Source organism: Schistocerca gregaria, chromosome 1 (assembly GCF_023897955.1).
Source record: "Schistocerca gregaria isolate iqSchGreg1 chromosome 1, iqSchGreg1.2, whole genome shotgun sequence".
Lineage (NCBI taxonomy): Eukaryota > Metazoa > Arthropoda > Insecta > Orthoptera > Acrididae > Schistocerca > Schistocerca gregaria.
This window is the reverse complement of record NC_064920.1, coordinates 980,359,501-980,381,161: the sequence shown is the minus strand read 5'-3', so window position 1 is coordinate 980,381,161 and position 21,661 is coordinate 980,359,501. Positions and strand designations below refer to the sequence as shown.

Genomic DNA, 21,661 nt, shown 5'->3' with positions numbered 1-21,661 from the left:
CTTGTTTTACTCCCTTCTTAATACGAGCACTTCGTTCTTGATCGTCCACTCTTATTATGCCATCTTGGTTGTTGTACATATTGTATATGACCCATCTCTCCCTATAGCTTACCCCTACTTTTTTCAGAATCTTGAACAGCTTGCACCATTTTATATTGTCGAACGCTTTTTCCAGGTCGACAAATCCTATGAACGTGTCTTGATTTTTCTTTAGCCTTGCTTCCATTATTAGCCGTAACGTCAGAATTGCCTCTCTCGTGCCTTTGCTTTTCCTAAAGCCAAACTGATCGTACCCTAGCGCATTCTCAATTTTCTTTTCCATTCTTCTGTATATTATTCTTGTAAGCATCTTCGATGCATGAGCTGTTAAGCTGATTGTGCGATAATTCTCGCACTTGTCAGCTCTTGCCATCTTCAGAATTGTGTGGATGATGCTTTTCCGAAAGTCAGATGGTATGTCGCCAGACTCATATATTCTACACACCAACGTGAATAGTCGTTTTGTTGCCACTTCGATTTTAGAAATTCTGATGGAATGTTATCTATCCCTTCTGCCTTATTTGACCGTAAGTCCTCCAAAGCTCTTTTAAATTCCGATTCTAATACTGGATCCCCTATCTCTTCTAAATCGACTCCTGTTTCTTCTTCTATCACATCAGGCAAATCTTCACCCTCATAGAGGCTTTCAATGTATTCTTTCCACCTATCTGCTCTCTCCTCTGCATTTAACAGTGGAATTCCCGTTGCACTCTTAATGTTACCACCGCTGCTTTTAATGTCACCAAAGGTTGTTTTGACTTTCCTGTATGCTGAGTCTGTCCTTCCGACAATCATATCTTTTTCGATGTCTTCACATTTTTCCTGCAGCCATTTCGTCTTAGCTTCCCTGCACTTCCTATTTATTTCATTCCTCAGCGACTTGTATTTCTGTATTCCTGATTTTCACGGAACATGTTTGTACTTCCTCCTTTCATCAATCAACTGAAGTATTTCTTCTGTTGCTCATGGTTTCTTCGCAGCTACCTTCTTTGTACCTATGTTTTCCTTCCCAACTTCTGTGATGGCCCTTTTTAGAGACGTCCATTGCTCTTCAACTGTGTTGCCTACTGCGCTATTCCTTATTGCTGTATCTATAGCGCTAGAGAACTTCAAACGTATCTTGTCATTCCTTAGAACTTCCGTATCCCACTTCTTAGCATATTTATTCTTCCTAACTAATGTCTTGAACTTCAGCCTACCCTTCATCACTACTATATTGTGATCTGAGTCTATATCTGCTCCTGGGTACGCCTTACAATCCAGTATCTGATTTCGGAATCTCTGTCTGACCATGATGTAATCTAATTGAAATCTTCCCGTATCTCCCGGCCTTTTCCAAGTATACCTCCTCCTCATGATTCTTGAACAGGGTATTCGCTATTACTAGCTGAAACTTATTTCAGAACTCAATTAGTTGTTCTCCTCTTTCATTCCTTGTCCCAAGCCCATATTCTCCTGTAACCTTTTCTTCTACTTCTTCCCCTACAACTGCATTCCAGTCGCCCATGAGTATTCGATTTTTGTCCCCCTTTACATACTGCATTACCCTTTCAATATCCTCATACACTTTCTCTATCTGTTCATCTTGAGCTTGCGACGTCGGCATGTATACCTGAACTATCGTTGTTGGTGTTGGTCTGCTGTCGATTCTGATTAGAACAACCCGGTCACTGAACTGTTCACAGTAACACATCCTCTGCCCTACCTTCCTATTCATAACGAATCCTACACCTGTTATACCATTTTCTGCTGCTGTTGATATTACTCGATAATCATCTGACCAGAAATCCTTGTCTTCCTTCCACTTCACTTCACTGACCCCTACTATATCTAGACTGAGCCTTTGCATTTCCCTTTTCAGATTTTCTAGTTTCCCTACCACGTTCAAGCTTCTGACATTCCACGCCCCGACTCATAGAACATTATCCTTTCATTGATTATTCAATCTTTTTCTCATGGTAACCTCCCCCTGTGCAGTCCCCTCCCGGAGATCCGAATGGGGGACTATTCTGGAATCTTTTGCCAATGGAGAGATCATCATGACACTTCTTCAACTACAAGCCACATGTCCTGTGGATACACATTATGTGTCTTTAATGCAGTGGTTTCCATTGCCTTCTGCATCCTCATGTCGTTGATCATTGCTGATTCTTCCGCCTTTAGGGGCAATTTCCCACCCCTAGGACAAGAGAGTGTCCTGAACCTCTATCCGCTCCTCCACCCTCTTTGACAAGGCCGTTGGCAGAATGAGGCTGACTTCTTATGCCGGAAGTCTTCAGACGCCAATGCTGATTATTTATCAAAATTTAGGCAGTGGCGGGGATCGAACCCGGGACCGAAGACATTTTGATTATGAATCAAAGTCCGTGGGTACACCATAGTGAGACTTTTCAGTTCAATGTGCAGACTGTTATTGGTTCTTGTGTTATAGTCATGAAATTGGCTGTTATCTTTGTAGATAGAAGGGTTTTTACAGACAAAGGTCAACAAGGAATAGATATATTGTGAGGAGGTGGTAAGGATCCCTATCTTTCGAAACAAGCACCTTCAAGAGTGCCTGTGATGGACACCACTCATTATTCTAATGGCTTTTTTTCTGTGCAGCGAGAATTTTCTTTGCGAGAGGCTGGTTCCCCCAGAATATATTAGCGTATGACATTAATGAATGAAAATAGCTGAAGTATGAACCCTTAATGGTGTCTACTTCAGCCACCAATGCAATAACTCACAGTTCAAATATTGCTGAGCTAAGTGTTTTATAAAGATGAAGAATATGTGCTGACCAGTTACATTTGCTGTCTATATAAGCACCCAAGAATTTTGTAATCTCAGCTTTTTGTATTTCTTGGTCTCTGCGCTTAATGTTAATTTCTTCCAGATTTCTTTGTGGAGTATGGAATCTCATATGAAGGGTTTTATCTATATTGAGTGAGAAACTATTTGAAGAAAACCAGTTTACAATATCATTGAAAACTTTATTCGTAGGTTGTTCAAGATTGTTGTCTGTACAATTGTCAGTTAGAATTGTAGTGTCATCTGCAAAAAGAGTAAATTTACTGTTTGTATTAGAACGAAGTGGGAAATCATGAATAAAGATGAGAAATAGCAGCGGACCCAAAACAGAGCCTTGTGGCACGCCACAACTTACTGAGCCCCACTCATATGAGGCAGGTTCTCTGGATGAGCCATTCATCATTACAGTCTGCTTTTTTCAAAAGGATTAGATGGTTCACACAATAAAAGAATTTTGAGAGGTCACAAAAAATACCTACTGGAGACATTTTTTTGTTAATGGCTTCCAGAACTCACTTGGTGAATCAGAATACTGCTTGTTCTGTAGAAAGACCAGCATAAAATCCAAACTGACTTTTGTTTAGGATATTGTGGAAACTAAGATGATTGACAATCAACCTGTGCATGAGTTTTTCAAGAATTTTTGAAAAGATGGTTAAGAGTGAGAGTGGGTGATAGTTTGTAACTCTGCTTTTCTCACCTTTTTTTAAAGAATGGTATCACTGCAGCTAGTTTTAGCCTGTCTGGGACTATTCCTTCTTGCAGAGATGTATTGAATGTGTTGCATAAGACTGGACTTATTTATTTATAGCAATAATTCACTATTTTACAGGAAATATTGTCCTCACCAACAAACGTTTTATTTTTTAATGAGGTAATAATTCTTTCAATCTCTTTTACAGTAACATTAGGCAAGGATAATTGTGGGGGTCTATTACCGACAGCTTTCTGTAGAAGAGCCAATGACTCGTCCACAGAACCTTTACAGCATGTCTTCTCTGCTGCTGACAAAAAGTGCGTGTTGAAGATTTCTGCAACAATTTCAGGTTTCTTTACAATATTGGTACCTTGTTTTATTTCAATGGGTGCCCTGTTCCCCATTTTTTCCCCCAGTTTCCTGCTTTATTACATTCCAAATTGTTTCTATTTTGTTGTCAGACTTTTCAATTTAAGACTTAATGCACATATTTTTTGACTTATTTATTACCTTTTTTAGGATGCTGCAGTACTGACATTTCTTTGGATCATTACAAGTATCCTCTTTGTTCTGTAGGAAGTTTCTATTCCTGTAGTGATCTGTGGCTTATTGACAGTAATTACATGACTGTTTCTAATTACTTACTATTTTTTTTTAAATGTGGCTTCAAAGATAGACATAAATTCATTCAGAAATGTATTATTCGTGCTGAAATTTTGGAGGGTTTCATCATTTATTATCCTAAAAGATTTCCAAGAATTTTCAGAACTGTTGCTCAGATTGATGTCAGTGAGAATAAGCAGTTGACCACCATGTTCTCAGTAACTCTAGTTGGAAAATTTACTACTGTCGTCAGATTATAAGAATCAACTGGATGTTCTAGATCTGCTTTACCATTGCTTTTATTTAGGAAATTTACATTGAAATCACCTGTAATTATTAGATCCTTGGATTTTGAGTGCACTTGCAATAAGGCAGAATCTCACTGCCTCAGGAACACCTTTATGTTCCCTGATGGAGCTCTATATAGTGCTAACACAACAACTGTGTGGTCATGTACAGTAATTTCTACGCCAATACCTTGTTCAATACAGTGACTCTTTAAATTTAGTCTGCTATATGATATGTTATTTTTTAAGTAAATTACTACTCCACCATTCTTCATGACAGATCTACAGTAATGTGTTGCTAGACAGTAACCACTAGACTTTAACATTTCAACATTTCTAATGTGGTGTTCACTAAAGCATAAAACATCGGCACCCTTTATCTCTTGTGGATCATCTCAAAAGAACACAAATTTTGATAACTTTGTTTATAAGTCCTCCTACATTATTGTGAGAAATGTCATAGTTTTGGTATTATCTGAAAGTGGCTGCTTTCACCAAAAAAGTATTTGTGGACTCAGAAACAATATTTATATTAAAAATGAAGAAATTCCTCCAGCTGTATTTAAGGTGTTGATTTTATTTTGGCAACTAGTTTCTATATTGTAACACCGTCTTCTTCAGGCCTGGGGAGCAATTTCTACTACAAGTGCTCCATTTACGTAACAATTTTTGTAGTAAATGTCGTGATTCGATGTTACTATGAACAGTAGTGAATCATGGACAGCGGGAAAGCTGGAATAGAAGTTTGAGATGATGTACTATAGAAGAATCTTGAAAATTAGGTTGACTGATAAGGTAAGGCAAGGCAAGGCACATATGGAAAATATTGACAAGAAGTAGGCACAGAGTGATAGGACATGTGTTAAGACATCAGGGAATAACCTCTTGGGATTAGAGGGAATTGCAGAGGGCAGAAACTGTAGGGGTATACAGAGACTGGAATACATCCAACAAATAATTGAGGACATAGGATGCAAGTGCTACTGTGAGATGAAGAGGTTAGTGCAGGAGAGAAATTCTTGGCGGGCTACATCCAAACTTGGCATCACTCATGGACTGTGTGAGAAAGTGTGTGTGTGTGTGTGTGTGTGTGTGTGTGTGTGTGTGTGTGTGTTTTGTTATTGTGCATGATCTCCTTTGAATAACTCTCCTCAGCAATTGATACACTGCTCCCAACGCTGTTTCCATTTCTAGAAGCAGTCTTGCTGGATCATACGAATTTTCTTTTATCTTTTCTATAATGCAAATCTTCCTCCTTTCAAAGGGGAATTTAACTCTGGAAATTAAAAAAAAAAAAGTGTGCAGGGGCGAGATCTGGAGAGTATGGAGGATGAGGCAGCAAAGTGATTTCATTTTTTGTGCAACAGTCATGCATCAAAAGGGATGCGTCATTAACATGACACAAGAGCCATAAATTGTCTCACCACATTTCAGGCAATTTCCTTCTCATATTTTCTCACAGGCATCGCAACACGTCCCATTAGTACCACTGATTAACAGTTTGCCACTGTGGCACAAATTCATGGTGAACTAATTCTTTAAAGTCAAAGAAGATTAGCAGCATGGCTTTGACAGTTGACCTTACCTGATGAGCTCTTTTTGATCTTGGAGAACATTACCCAACCTATAGTGAAGATTGAACCGTGGTCTTAACATCATAACTGTAGATTCATGTCTCATCACAAGTTAGGATTCTTTTAAGGAACACCTCATTCTCATTTGTGTGATCCACAAGGTCTTCACAGATTGTGGGTTTTAAGTCTTTCTGATCTTGACTCATGAGCCGTGGGACAAAACTGGCAGCAAGACAATATATTCTGAGATGCTGCATCAGGATTTCATGACATGATCCAAAATAAAATGTTACATTCTTCTTCAATCTCTCAGAGAGTCAGTCTTCGATTGGCATGCACAGTTTCATTGATGCCCCTGACAATAGCATCGTCAGTAGATGTTGAAGGTCATCTTTAACTTCCATCCTACCAGTTTTAAACTGTGTGAACCATTTGTAACACCAAGTATGGCTTAAGCACTCATCACTGTAGGCTTTCTGCATCATTTAGTGTGTCTCTGTAAGGATTTTCTTGAGTCTCGCACAAAATTTAATGTAGAAGCATTGCTCCTCTAACTCTGCCCTCATGAAGTATGCAAACTTTGCGACACAGTGTTCTACTCAATGCAGTGCTGAACAATAACTAACAGACATATAACAATTTAACTTCTGGCCATTATACATTAAACACAGGCATATGTAGGGATGCCAACAACATTTCGCTCCAACATACCATTGGCTGCAAAATTATGAATGTTCCAGAATTTTTTGAACACACCTCGTAAATGGTCAGAACGCTGCCATATTTTCTGCTGGGAAAATATGCTGTAAGTGTGAAACTGACTCATTCCATATCATGGTAACAGGTTGTAGTTATGAACTCAGAACACATACAAATTAATAACTAACTAGCATGGAAATGAGGAGGTCTCTTACAGCTCAAAAAACTGTATATGATTGAAAATTAAAGTCATGATCTTGGGGTTCTTGGGATCACTGAAAAACACCGGCAATTTAATGGTCATCTTGTATCTGACAGATTTATGAATTCATCAGGCCTGTGAGGGGCAGTGCTGTGTATTTATGTAGATATGCCTCTGGAAGCACTAGTGGCATTGCTGCTGTTGTGTGAAGGACTCAGTTATTCATCAGTCTTTTGTTAATTATAGAAATAGATGGATCACTCTTAAGACTTCTAAATGTTGACAGGTTTGAGTACCAACATGTGATACCAGTGAAGACAAATCAAAATGTATGTGGAGAAGCAGGTTAAGTGATAAATAATGTTCCAAATAAAGAAATTTTCATGATATCAGGATACTTCAGTTCGAAACTTGGAGTAATAACATGGAGGTACCACTCAGAAATTTATTGCACAGGTGGAATATTTAGCAGAGGAACGAGACTGCTTCAGTTCTATTTGGAACAACACTTTGTGCAAGGAACATGCTTTTCAAGCATAGTATCAGCAGACATTTTGCTGACATGAAAATGAAATTGATTTTATTCTCATGAAAACTATTAGGGAATATTCTTTCATTAATGCTGAAACATAACATCCTATTCATTGTAGTTGAGATTCACGAAAATAAATAAGTACGCAGTGAAAAAGAAAGAATTAAAAGAAATATTGAATGTTTCAAACAACAAAACTAGCTAAAAATAATGGGCCAATGGGGACAGAACAGCTACCTCTCCTAAGAAATGTGTTGTAACTGTTGGCAGGATACCACCTGATGGAAGTGGAAATACATAATTACCACAATGAGACATGTGAATGTATTATAAAGTGAGAAATTTATGACAAAATGAAGAAGGAAATTTGTAAGTCCGGGGATTCTGGGTAGTAAAAGATGCATACAGTAAGAAAATACATGATTTTGAAAGTATGTGGGGGACGATAGAGGGAGTATAATGGACATTCTACATACTATAAACATCTACAGTGTCACATGATTTCTCTCCATGAGACGATACAGGGATGTTTGGAATTTAATCCAGGATACCGGCACAAAGTAAGGGTGTTATGAATTTTATGGCACTATCTCTGCTGTTCTTTTCAGCCAAATAGTGGTGGTGAAAATTTCTTCTACTGCCAGGGTTCGAATCAGCTGCCCTTGAGTTGAGAGTCACTATACAATCATATGTTCGTGAGCCTAGGGTGGCAATACATTCTGCTGAAAATACCTAGGTTTGATGCATCAGTCCTAACACATCTGTAACTTTTGCAGCCAGGTTATCCTCTGACTGTATAAGAGTCTTCATATAGCCTCACTAGAAAATGCCCCCAGTAACTAGTGGTCAGTGCAACAGAATGTCAATCCTAAGGGCCTGCGTTCAAATCCTAGCTGGGTTGGATATTTTCTTCACTCAGGGACTTGGTGTTGTGTTGTTCTAATCATCATCATTTCATCCCCATCGATGCACAAGTTGCCGAAGTGGCGTCAAATTGAAAGACTTGCACCCAGCGAATGGTCTACCCCACTGGAGGCCCTAGTCACACGACATTTTACAAGAAAATGGTTGAGGTATCAAGTTATGAGCCAAGCATGTGACCCATCTCAGCACAGTTGAAATCAAACAATGAAAAATTCAGGATGGAATTACAACAATATGGAAAGAATAGATACTACTCACCACTTAGAGGAGGTGTTGGATCACTGACAGGTACAATGAAAAAGAAAGCTAGAAACATTGACCTACGACCTTCATCGGGAGTAAAAAACTCACACCCATTCACACAAGCATAACTCAAACACACATAGCTAAAGTCACCTCCATGTGCTAAACCTGACTGCAATTGCATTTGAGGTGAGCCACAGTTTGCCTGAGGATAGGTAGAGGAGATACTAAAAAGTGTGGTTCAGGATGAAGGAGGGATAACAGGGCAGGGGTGAGGTAAGATGGGACAGGATAGAGCTGCTAGATGCAACACAGGGAGACTGTGTTGTGAGGTGAGGAGGGGAAGAGTGGGGAGGGGAAGATGCAAGGGGAGAGGAGCGAAAAGGACTATTTACATGTGTTGGCAGGATAGAAGGCATGTGTCATACTGTAGCAGGAGCAGGGAAGGGGATAGGCAGGTGGAAGATGGGGACTAGTGAATTCTGAGGCCAGAGAGGTTATGGGAACCTGCACAATTAAAAAAAAGCTAGTATTGGTGTGCCAAATTCAGAAGGCACCCACTGTTAAGCAGTCATTAAATGAAGTACATCATTTTGGGTGGCATGCTCAGCAACTGGGATGTCCAGCTATCTCTTTGCAGATTCATAGTCGCCATTCATGCAGACAAACACCTTGTTGGTAGTCATATGGCTGCTTTCACAGATGGCCCTGCTTTTGGTGGGGAAGGAGATGGCTTTGTCAGGACTCTAGTATGTGATAGTAGGAGGATACATGGGACAAGTCTTGCGTCTATGTCTATAGCAGGTCTGTGAGCCATGAGCCAAGGGGTAGGGACCAGGGATGGAGTAGAAATGGACAAGGGTATTGCAGAGATTTGTTGGGTGATGGAACACTTCTGTGGGAGGGGTGGGTAGGATAGTGGGGAGGATGTTTCTCAATCCTGAGCATGGTGAGAGGTAACTGAAACCCTTCTGTCATTCTGGCCTGTTTGGTACCAAGTCATGAGGCGAGTGCTCCTTTGCATCCAGACAATGAGTATGTGGAGGATGGTATGTGGCTGAGGCAAGGCACAGAAGATCTGTCCCTGGAGAAGGCAGGGAAGGAAATTTTGGTCTGTGGAGGCCTCATTGAGACTCTTGGCATATTTGGAGAGGAGCTACTCATCACTACAGATATGATGACAACAAGAGTCTGGGCTGTGAGGAAGGAACTTCTTTGTAAGGAATTGGTGGCAGCTGTCAAAGTGGCTGTATTGTTGGTGGTTGGTAGTTTTGATGTGGACAAACATACTGATGTACCAATTCTCGAAGTGGAGGTTGCCATTGAGGAAGGTGGCTTGTTGGCCAGAGAAGAACCAGATAAAGCAGACAAGGGAAAAGTTGTCGAGGCTATGGAGTAATGTGGGTGGGGTGTCTTCACCCTCAGTCCAGATCAAGAAGATGTCACTGATGAATGTGAGCTAGGTAAGAGATTTGGAATTCTGACCAGCTGAGAAGGATTTTGCTAGATGGCCCATGAATAGGTTAGCATAGTATGTTGCAATGTGGTTGCCCATTGCTGTATGCAAATTTGTTGGTAGATGATGCTTTCAAAGGAGAAGTAATTGTGAGTGTAGATATATGAGTAGTTGGTGACCAGGAAGGTGGTTGTAGGTTTGGAGCCAGTCAATCATGGGGAAAGATAGTGTTCAATTGTAACCAGGCCATGGGAATTGGGATTTTAATGAGAGGGAGTTGGCATCAAGAGTGATGAGCAGGACACTGGGTGGTAAATGAACAGGAATTGTGATAGTTGGTGGAGGAAATGTTGGTCCACAAGGGAGGAGACTCTCTGTGGGGCACAGTTGCCAATTGCAATTGACCATCCTGGGTGGTTGCATTACTTGCTTTAGAAGCACGTAGAACCTAGGAGTGCAGGGAGTGATGGGGTTGATGAGACAGAGAGAGAGAGAGAGAGAGAGAGAGAGAGAGAGAGAGAGAGAGAGAGCATATGGAGAGGTTCTGGACTGGACATTAGAATATGGGGAAAGACTGGAAATCTGGATTTCTGGAATGTGTTCACTGTGGATGTATCTGACTGTTCCATCAGATAATTCATGTGGTTCATAACTCAATTAGTCAGGGAGAATGAATGTATAAGGGATACTCAAATGAAAATGAGCAGATAGATAAAAGTAAAGTAAACTGCTAACATTTCAAAATCAATTGCCATAACCGTTAAAACATTTGTCTCTCTTTGAGGCAAGATGGTCAATATCTTCATTGCAACATGTTTGTGGTTGCTGAAGGAACCATGATTGTACCTAGGTGTGCACCTTTTCATCCAAAGCAAATCAATGGCAATGAATGTCTTTCTTCATGAAAATATGAAAATTGGGGCTGTATGGGCTTCCTAGTGAAACATCTGCAGCATATATGAAACAGCCTTGTCATTGTGTGGGCAGGCAGTATCCTGCAACAGAGTGATAATGTGGATCAATGCCCAATTCATACACTTTCTGGGGCACAAGGCTATAATTAATGCACAGTAGAGTGTGGACACATTGAAAAAACTGAAGCATGCCATCATGTCCAAACGCCCAGGAATGTTGATGGATGGTGTTATTGTCACTTTGTCATCCGTAAGTCTCAGGGTATGTGGATACCATGGTCAAAGATTAATCATTCGTTTGGCCCCTGATAAGGAAATGCATCGATGTGCTTTTCAGTTTGATGACTGTATGTTGGAAGAGGTTTTGAATATTGCACAACTATTTGAGGTTTCCCACACCATGGGCTGATAGCTAGAGGCTTGGAGTGAGACCGCTGTTGTTGACAGTGTACAACCCCATTGCCCGGAGCTTAGCATGCTGTAGGAGGAGGAGATGGCCACAGTACAAACATGCTCACTGGGCTGCCATGGACAAACATGTTGGCAACAGCAGGAACAGCAAATGCCACTTTCTTCATGTCCCTCATGTTTCATACAGTGTGTTTGCGAGTATATACCTATCCTTTTTCCCCCTAAGGTAAGTCTTTCCGCTCCCAGTATTGGAATGACTCCTTACCCTCTCCCTTAAAACCCACATCCTTTCATCTTTCCTTCTTCTTCCCTCTTTTCTGATGAAGTAACCGCCGGTTGCGAAAGCTCGAAATTTTGTTTGTGTGTTTGTGTGTTATTTTATTGTGCCTGTCTACCGGTGCTTTCCCGCTTGGTAAGTCTTGGAATCTTAGTTATTATTGTCAGAATTTTACTGTCTGCATTGAGCAATGTTAATTCACTGCCTCTCACCACAATGACTGCCATTCTGCTGATTTACAAGGGATTGAGCAAATCTTACTGTAAGGAAGGAAAGAACACAGCAATCAGTAACAATCTCATTGTTTTTCTATAATATTCTTGCATATGCAGATTACAGCTTCAAACAGCCATCTTCAGTACATTTGAGTGAGTTACCATTCAATGAAATCACAACAGTATATGTCACCATAGGTGGAAGGAAACAGTTTCCTTCTGCCTGGTGACATGTACTGCTGCAAGTTAGTTGGATAGTAATTCACTCAAATGTACCAAATATGGGTATTTATAGCTGAAATCTGGATACGCAAGAATAATTTAAAAAGTGGTGGGATTGTAACTAGACTGCTGTGGTACTATCCTTTCTTAATTAATCTACAGTCGCTGTGCACATTGAATCTTATGGGATCAAACTTGATTAAACCTTACTGTGTCTGTATCTCTCTCACGAAACTGAACATTTAAAACAATTTTATTGCTTCATTAAAAAAAAAAACTATCTTATTTTCATGTAAGTTATCAATAGTTTTATTGTTATAGTGGGAAGTACTGTATGTGTTCAAGAGCTGCTGAGGCGAGGAGCAGAAGTAGATGTTGTTGACATTAAGGCACAAACACCCCTGTTTGTAGCAGTGTACAATAGTCATACAGAAGTGTGCAGACTGCTGTTAGAAGCTGGAGCTGACCCTGATGGTAGCAGAGAGAATCTCTCGTCCCCTCTCCAGATTGCTTGTCAAAATGGCTTCAGTGCTGGACTAAAGGTAGGGTTTTCTACATTTCAGCAATCTTCACAATTTTGCATATGCTCTCAAGTGTTCATATGTGACCATACTGTATATGCCTTGTTCTGTGGGCAACATAAAGAGCAGTAATAGGAATTTATGGGTGGTAGACACATGACCATTCCCATACTTGTAAGCATAATAGTGTGTCACAATAATGGTTTTATTTGTTGGGCACACTATTACTTATTCACTCATGAAGAATGAAAAATGAACATCTAAAAGCAATGATCTGACATGAATAAGTTTGATTTACTATGTACGTGGTTGTCAGAAACAGTCTTAAAAGCTTGTAAGGGTTTTGCATGGTAGGATGAGCTCAGAAATAATTGTTAAAAAAAGTTGATACACAGTGCTGTTTCCAAGTTAATAAGCATTAAAGTTAGCCAAGCAGGCCACTGGGCATGCTAGTTCAAGTGGCTTGCTAGATACAATTGGTGTAAGTTGTTCTTACAGCCTAGATGATAGCACACAAGACTGCTCATCCTCTGGCTCAGGTCCGATCTTTACTGCCGTTCTGTGTACAATTTATGAATTGCTCTCTCATTCAGTTTTAGGGAACAAAATGGAGAACACATTTGGTGACACTGTCTGTGATGGGCCAATTGAACTTCAGCACTAATTAACTTGGAAATGGCACAACATATTGAATTTTTTTCTTAACAAATATTTCCCAGCCAGTCTGCCTTGTTACATCCTAATGAGCTCTTCAGACTGTTTCTGACCACCCAGAATAACCACAATTATAGAGTCACATACCAACAGGCACATTATCTAGGAAACCTTTACTAAACTCAACTCTGTGCCATTCATTCCTTCTGTTGCTCTATATTACAGCAGAAAGTGATTCTTCAGTTTCTCCCGGTATATCAGTTGATCAAACAGTTGATAGGTGTACTGCTGGTACAAAGTATTCCAACAATCAGACATGCCACCATCATCATGTACACTGTCAAACTGACCTTTCAGGGGTATGTGTTTGACTTATATCTCCTGCCCTGGGGGCTACTCTGTATGGAGTCTGTGCCAGGTGCATGGATCAGAGGCTAAAGAGGTGATAGCATCAATGGCTGTGGCTCTGCTAAGACTGTAGCTGCAGTCCTGATTTTATCAATCAGGACAGCCTCTTAGTAGTAACACTGTCCCATATTTTGATATTCTTGCTAAAATGTTGGTGTGTTTGTGTACATGTAGATTCAGACAAACAATGCTCTGTGACGAACAAGTTGTTAGGATACGTCATTTGAGTACACTTTTGGTGTTCTTAGTGGTGATCTTCGATGGTGCACACTGTTTGTCCAATATATATGTCTTGGCACAGAATCTGGTATACTTCACCATTTCATAAACCAGTCACCTTTCACATTCCCCAGTGATGTTATATTTTATTAGGGGGGCAGAAAACAGTTCTTACTCATTGCACTGCCCACCCAATACAACATGGGCATCACTGGAGAGTGTCAAAGATGACATTGCTTTATGGAGTGCCAGAGTATACCACACTCCATACCACTGTGGTAAGACATGTATTGGACAAACTGTGCACATCATTGAAGACTGCTGCTGAGAACACCATTGGACGCTCAGCTGATGTATCCTAAACAGTCAGTAGTTGTGATGCAATGTTTGTCCAAGGCTCACACAATGGAATGCAAACACATCAGAATTGTAACACAAATGTCAAAATACCAGGACTGTGTCATTAAAGAGGTCATCAAGATATGCATTATGGACAGGTTTATCAACTGGGACTACAGGTATAATCTCAGCAAGGCTTGGGAACCAGTGCTGGGTTTAATTAAGAAGACACTTAGTAAAGCTAATGAGCTTGAAGACAGGACAACGGAGTGTCTACATTTTCATGTTTCCCCAGCAAGGTTACAGCCCCTGGAATCACCTCTTAAGCCACAGATGCACATCTTTGAAGCCCCCAGGAGGTCAATTTGAAAGTGCACATGATTTTGGCAATGTGCCTGATCACTGATATTGTTCCAGCTGGAAACTATGAACTGACAGTACACCTATGGACTGCTTGATCAAAAGAAAGGAAGATTATGGTTTAATGTTCTGTTGGCAACAAGCTCATTAGGAATAAAGTGCATGCACAGGACGGAAAAAACACTGGGGAAAGAAATTGGCTTTGTCCTCTTCAGATGTACCATCCTAGCATTTACTTTACGTGAAACCATATAATTCAGGTGGCTGGCTGGAGATTTGAGGCCATATTCTCCAGAAAGAAAGTCCAGAGTCTTATCCATTCCACCATCTCACTTGTATAAGGTTATATGTGCATGGGGAAGTCTGGCACGCTTTTGCTCTTCCTCTCGCATAACTCCAACAAGCACTTCATGTTGATCCTAATGGAAGAAGGAAGAAAGATTAGGGTTTAACATTTTGTTGACTACAAGGTCATTAGAGATAGAGCACAAACTTGTGTTAGAGGAGGAAAGGAAATTAGTTGTGTCCTTTTCAAAGGAAGCATTCTGTCATTTAGTAAAACTCTAAGTCTGAATGCTTCTCCTGATTATGAATCCATTTTTTTTATTACTGTGCCACTTCACTCAGTTCATTCTAATGATTCTATCTGGCACACTGGAATGAGACACCATTGTGGAATGTATATATCTTTTACTGAGCCAGTGAGATACTCAAGGGGGTATGGGGGAAGCTGATGAAAAAGAAGGAGAAGAACAAGGCAAGAAAAGAAACAAAAAGACAGATTTTTGTCAAATAAAAAGGATGCAAATGATACATGGCATGTGCTATCTACACAGTATTATTGATATAGTTGAAATGGTATAGTGCTGTCTTCAGTGACTTAGAATGATTTGCTGTATTTCATATGTGTGATTAAAATAACAAGCACCATGTAGAGTGCAAAGTTATAAACATCATATATTAGTATCAAAATAATTTACACCTGAAGGTGAAAATTGCATTGGGAGAAATAAATAACTGAGAAGTGACTGTTGGCAGTCTTGCAATAAAAGTCAAATTCTTTGGGAATAAAATAGACCATTTACTGAAAAGCAGAACTGTTTACACAAACAAACACACATGACCTTACATGGTGCCAGTGGAATAAACAGTGCCAGTGCTGCATTTCAGTGGTGGACTGGTTGTGGTGAGGGCTGTGTTATTTAGGACAGGTAGAGTGAGAGAGAGGTGGGTGGTAGGGAGAGGAAGTGGAGGTGAATAGGTACTGGTTTCGAGGGAGACAGCCTATTTTCTCACACTAGGAAAGTGGGAGGGAGGGTTGGCAGGTACACGAGCTAGGCATTTGATGCACAGTTGTCAGAGCCATTGAGGAGACTGGTGCCCACTGATGCTGAAGGGAGCTGAATCGGGGGGGGGGGGGGGGGGGGGGGGAGGGGCAACATTAAAGAGGAAGTGGAAACTGTTGAAACTGTTGGGTGGGGAGTGTGGGGACAGCGGGTTACTGGAGATTGAACCCAGGACTATTGCAGGAGTGAAGGCTGAGTTGCAAGGATAGCTCCCATTTGTGTAGTTCAGAGGAACTGGTGGTGGAGGGAAGGATCAAGGTGGCCCCAGTTGTGAAGCAGCAGTGGGAATTGAGCATGTTGTATTCAGATGCATGATGTGCCAGTCTATGGTAAACTTCCTTTTTGGGAACAGTTTGGCAGTGGCCATTCACCTTGGTGGACATCTGTTTGTGGTAGTCATACTGACATAAAAGCTGTACAGTGTTTGCAGCAGAGTTTGTATATAACAGGGATTCTTTCACAGGTGACTCGGCCTCTAACAGGATAGGATAAGCCTATAACAGGACTGGAGAAGGAAATGCTGTGTAGGTGGATTGGGCAGGTCTTGCACATTGGTAAGGTGTTGGGAGTTGGAATGGCATAGATATGTACTAGACTCTTGTGCAGGTTGGGTGGGTGACAGACAACACTTTAGGAGGGATGGGAAGGATCTTGGGTAAGATGTGCCTCACTTCTGGACATGATGAGAGATATTCTGGTGAAGTATATGGTTCAATTTTCCAGTCCAGGGTGATGAGGATGGCACTCCTTTGTAACTGATACTTGGGGGTGATGGAAGGTTTGGTGTTGTGTGAGGATTTGGTACAGGGAATCTTTTTGTGGGCTTGGTTTGGGTGGGTGGGGGAGGGGATGGGGTTTAATGCCTGTCTGTGAAGGCATTATTGAGACCTTCAGTGTACTGGACAAGGGAGTTCTAATCACTGCAGATACACTGTCCATGGCTGGCTAGAACATATGGGAGGGATATTTTGGTGTTGAAAGGATTGCAGTTGTCAAAATGCAGCTATTGTTGGTGGTTAATCCTCCATCCTGCATTCCTACCTGGCAAAACAGTTGTCTTCCTCTGACCTGCCAGCCACACACCCCCACTTCCTCTCCCTCCCTCCCCCCTCCTGCCTCTCTCCCGCTCTACCCACCCCACCTGACACAATCCCCACCACAACAAGGGCACTGTTTGTGCAGCCAGCACCATGTAGGAGCATAGGTGTGCTGACAACAGCTTACAGCTGCACACTACATATGAAAAAGAATTATATGAGCTTCCACATGAATCAAGCACCTGGCCACTGTGGAGTGGCTTGCCTACTTCAAGAACACAGAGAGTCATACTGTAGGTTCAACAACATCAGAGGGGTACCTTTGGAGAGGCCAGACTATCATAAGCTTCTTGAAGAGGGATAGAAGCCTTCTCAGCTGGTGCAGGACAACAATTTGGATGATTGACTAATCTGGCGTATTGACTGATTTGGCATAGTAACATTAGCATCATGGCCTTGATACGTTGGTACTGTAAATGGCTGACTAGAGCCATTATGTTTCTTGAAGATATGCAGCTCTACAACAAGATCTAGTGATGATATAATCCTCTGGGGCATAATATTCCAGAGGTAAAATAGTCCCCCTTTTGGATTTCTGGGTTGGGAATGTTCACGAGGATGTTGTCATCAGGAAACACATCTCTAGTGTTCTAGGGGGCAGAGTATGAAATGTTAACTACCTTAAGTGGGTTGACAGGTTAAAGAAACTATAAAAAGATAATGGGATATGTTGAAAAATATGACAAGAATTAGTGGAATGTGGTTGGAGGAAAAAAGCAAGACTTCTGATGAGGTGAGTGCAGGGGTATCAACACACAACAAATACTGGTAATACAGAAATAGGACCAGTAATGAATACGGAAGTAGGACTGTGAGTAAACTGCTGAGAAAAACATATGGAACACATTATCATAGTCAACATAAACACAAATCCTACACCCACTACTCTAGTACAAGACATAACTCTACTAGCCCTGCAAGTGATGAAGAGATTGAAGGCGTGTGTAATGATATGTAAGAAATTATTTAGACTGTTGAAGGAGATGAAAATTTAGTTATGATAGGGGACTGGAATTCAATCATAGAAAAACTAATAGAAGAAAAACTATTAAGAGAATATGAGCAAGGGGAAAGGAATGAAAGAGGAAGCTTTCTGATAGAATCATCCTCAGAGGATGACACTTGATTTAAGAACATTAAATATAAGAATCATGAAAGAAGGTTATGTACACTACTGGCCATTAAAATTGCTACACCACAAAGATGAAGTGCTACAGACATGCAATTTAACCAACAGGAAGAAGATGCTGTGATATGCAAATGATTAGCTTTTCAGAGCAAAATGGTTCAAATGGCTCTGAGCACTATGGAACTTAACATCTATGGTCATCAGTCCCCTAGAACTTAGAACTACTTAAACCTAAGTAACCTAAGGACAACACACAACACCCAGCCATCACGAGGCAGAGAAAATCCCTGACCCCGCCGGGAAACGAACCCGGGAACCTGGGCGCGGGAAGCGAGAACGCTACCGCACGACCATGAGATGCGGGCTTTTCAGAGCATTTACACAAGGTTGGCGCCGGTGGCGACAGCTACAATGTGCTTACATGAGGAAAGTTTCCAACCGATTTATCATTCACAAACAGCAATTGACAAGCATTACCTGGTGAAATGCTGTTGTGATGCCTCATGTAAGGAGGAGAAATGCGTACCATCACATTTCCGACTTTGATAAACGTCGGATTGTAGCCTATCACGATTGCGGTTTATCATATGGCGACATTTCTGCTCGCATTGGTCGAGATCCAATGACTGTTAGCAGAATATGGAATTGGTGGGTTCAGGAGGGTAATACGGAATGCAGTGCTGGATCCCAATGGCCTCGTATCACTAGCAGTCGAGATGACGGGCATCTTATCTGCTGGGCTATAATGGATCGTGCAGCCACATCTCAATCCCTGAGTCAACAGATGAGGATGTTTACAAGACAACAACCATGTGCACGAACAGTTTGACGACGTTTGCAGCATCATGGACTATCAGCTCAGAGACCATGGCTTCGATACCCTTGACACTGCATCACAGACAGGAGTGCCTGCAATGGTGAACTCAACGACGAACCTGGGTGCACGAATGGCAAAACATCATTTTTTCGGATGAATCCAGGTTCTGTTTACAGCATCATGATGGTCGCATCTATGTTTGGTGACATCGCAGTGAACGCACATTGGAAGCGTATATTCATCGTCGTCATACTGGCGCTACCGCACGACCATGAGATGCGGGCTTTTCAGAGCATTTACACAAGGTTGGCGCCGGTGGTGACACCTACAATGTGCTGACATGAGGAAAGTTTCCAACCGATTTATCATTCACAAACAGCAATTGACAAGCATTACCTGGTGAAATGCTGTTGTGATGCCTCATGTAAGGAGGAGAAATGCGTACCATCACATTTCCGACTTTGATAAACGTCGGATTGTAGCCTATCACGATTGCGGTTTATCATATGGCGACATTTCTGCTCGCATTGGTCGAGATCCAATGACTGTTAGCAGAATATGGAATTGGTGGGTTCAGGAGGGTAATACGGAATGCAGTGCTGGATCCCAATGGCCTCGTATCACTAGCAGTCGAGATGACGGGCATCTTATCTGCTGGGCTATAATGGATCGTGCAGCCACATCTCAATCCCTGAGTCAACAGATGAGGATGTTTACAAGACAACAACCATGTGCACGAACAGTTTGACGACGTTTGCAGCATCATGGACTATCAGCTCAGAGACCATGGCTTCGATACCCTTGACACTGCATCACAGACAGGAGTGCCTGCAATGGTGAACTCAACGACGAACCTGGGTGCACGAATGGCAAAACATCATTTTTTCGGATGAATCCAGGTTCTGTTTACAGCATCATGATGGTCACATCTATGTTTGGTGACATCGCAGTGAACGCACATTGGAAGCGTATATTCATCGTCGTCATACTGGCGTATCACCCGGCGTGATGGTATGGGGTGCCATTGGTTAACGTCTTGGTCACCTTTTGTTCGCACTGACACACTGTGAACAGTGGATGTTACATTTCAGATGTGTTATGACCTGTGGCTCTACCCTTCATTTGATCCTTGCGAAACCCCACATTTCAGCAGGATAATGCATGACCGCATGTTGCAGGTCCTGTAAGCATGACCGTATGTTGCAGATCCTATACGGGCCTTTCTGTATACAGAAGATGTTCGACTGCTGCCCTGGCCAGCATATTCTCCAGATCTCTCACCAATTGAAAACGTCTGGTCAGTGGTGGCCGAGCAACTGGCTTGTCACAATACACCAGTCACTACTCTTGATGAACTGAACTGTGGTATCGTGTTGGAGCTGCATGGGCAGCTGTACCTGTACACGCCATCCAAGCTCTGTTTGACTCAATGCCCAGGTGTATCAGGGCCGTTGTTATAGCCAGAGGTAGTTTTTCTGGATACTGATTTCTCAGGATCTATTCACCCAAATTGCGTGAAAATGTAATCACATGTCAGTTCTAGAATAATATATTTGTCCAATCTGCATTTCTTCTTGGTGTAGCAATGTTAATGGCCAGTTGTGTACATTATCTGATCAAAAGTATATCTTCTGACTGTTTTGATGCAGCCCACCACAAGTTACTCTCTTGTACCAGGAATTCCCTTTTTTGCGTGTGGTAGTCTGCTTTTTGTGTCCTCCTTGCTTCATCTGTAATGGGTTATTTTGCTTCTGAGAAGCAGAAATCCTTAACTTTGTTTATGTTGTGATCACCATTTGGATGTTAAGTTTCTCACTATTTTCATTTCTCCTGTATCTCATTTCTTTTGTGTTTCTTTTGTTTACTCTCAGTTCATATTGTGCACTCATTAGATCATACATTGTGTTCAACAGATCGTACAATTCTGTTTACTTTCAATGAGGATACCAATGTAATCATCAGTGAATCTTATCAGTGATATATTTTCATTCTTAATCTGACTCCCTCTCTTGAGTCTTTGTTTTATTTCTATCATTGCTTCTTCAATGTGCAGACTGAATGGCTGGGGTGAACGACTCCATCCCTGTCTTACATAATTTTTAATCCAAGCCCTTCATTCTTGGTCTTTGAGTAAAATTGTTTTCTCTTGGTTTTTGTTCATATTGCATCCTACCTTATGTGGCAATGCTTTGCTATTGCTAAAAATGCATTTGAATTGGATATACATCCTCATCTCTTTCTGCCCAGTCCCCTCTCTTTCCATCTGCTCATTCCTTCTCTCTTTGTTGATCTCCTCTTCCTATCTCTTCTCTCTGTCCATTACCTCCTCCCTCATCTCTCTGTTCATCTCCTCCTCCTCCTCTCTCACCACCTCCTCCTTTCCTCCCTCTCTATCACTCTCCCTCCTGCCCCTCTCTGTTACTCTCCTTTTCTCTCTCGGACTTGAGCCTTGTTGTTGTTGGAAACAAAACCTTGGTTGGGAATTGTAGTCATTTAAAATGAGTTAGGTAGGTTGGTTGGGATCTGTGGCAAACAAGGTGTGAGAGAGACCTCTCTAGATGCTGGATCTGTGAGGTTAGTAGCTTCAGTGACAGTATTTCACATAGTTTTAATCTGAAAACGTGTAGGGTTACTTAGTTTCAGATGATTCAGATTCCGTAGTACTGTGCTAACCATAAACCAA

The 21,661-nt window shown here is 41.4% G+C and overlaps 1 protein-coding gene across 4 annotated transcripts in view; it reads left to right on the top strand.

Moving 5' to 3' along the window:
* LOC126277513 (ankyrin repeat and SOCS box protein 1-like) overlaps positions 1 to 21,661 on the top strand; it is a 145,603-nt gene that overhangs the window by 75,849 nt on the left and 48,093 nt on the right. For all 4 annotated transcript variants that reach the window (XM_049977368.1, XM_049977370.1, XM_049977367.1 and 1 more), the window contains one exon: positions 12,410 to 12,630. In XM_049977368.1, coding sequence (XP_049833325.1) covers positions 12,410 to 12,630 — 221 coding nt within the window. The remainder of the gene's footprint in view (positions 1 to 12,409; positions 12,631 to 21,661) is intronic.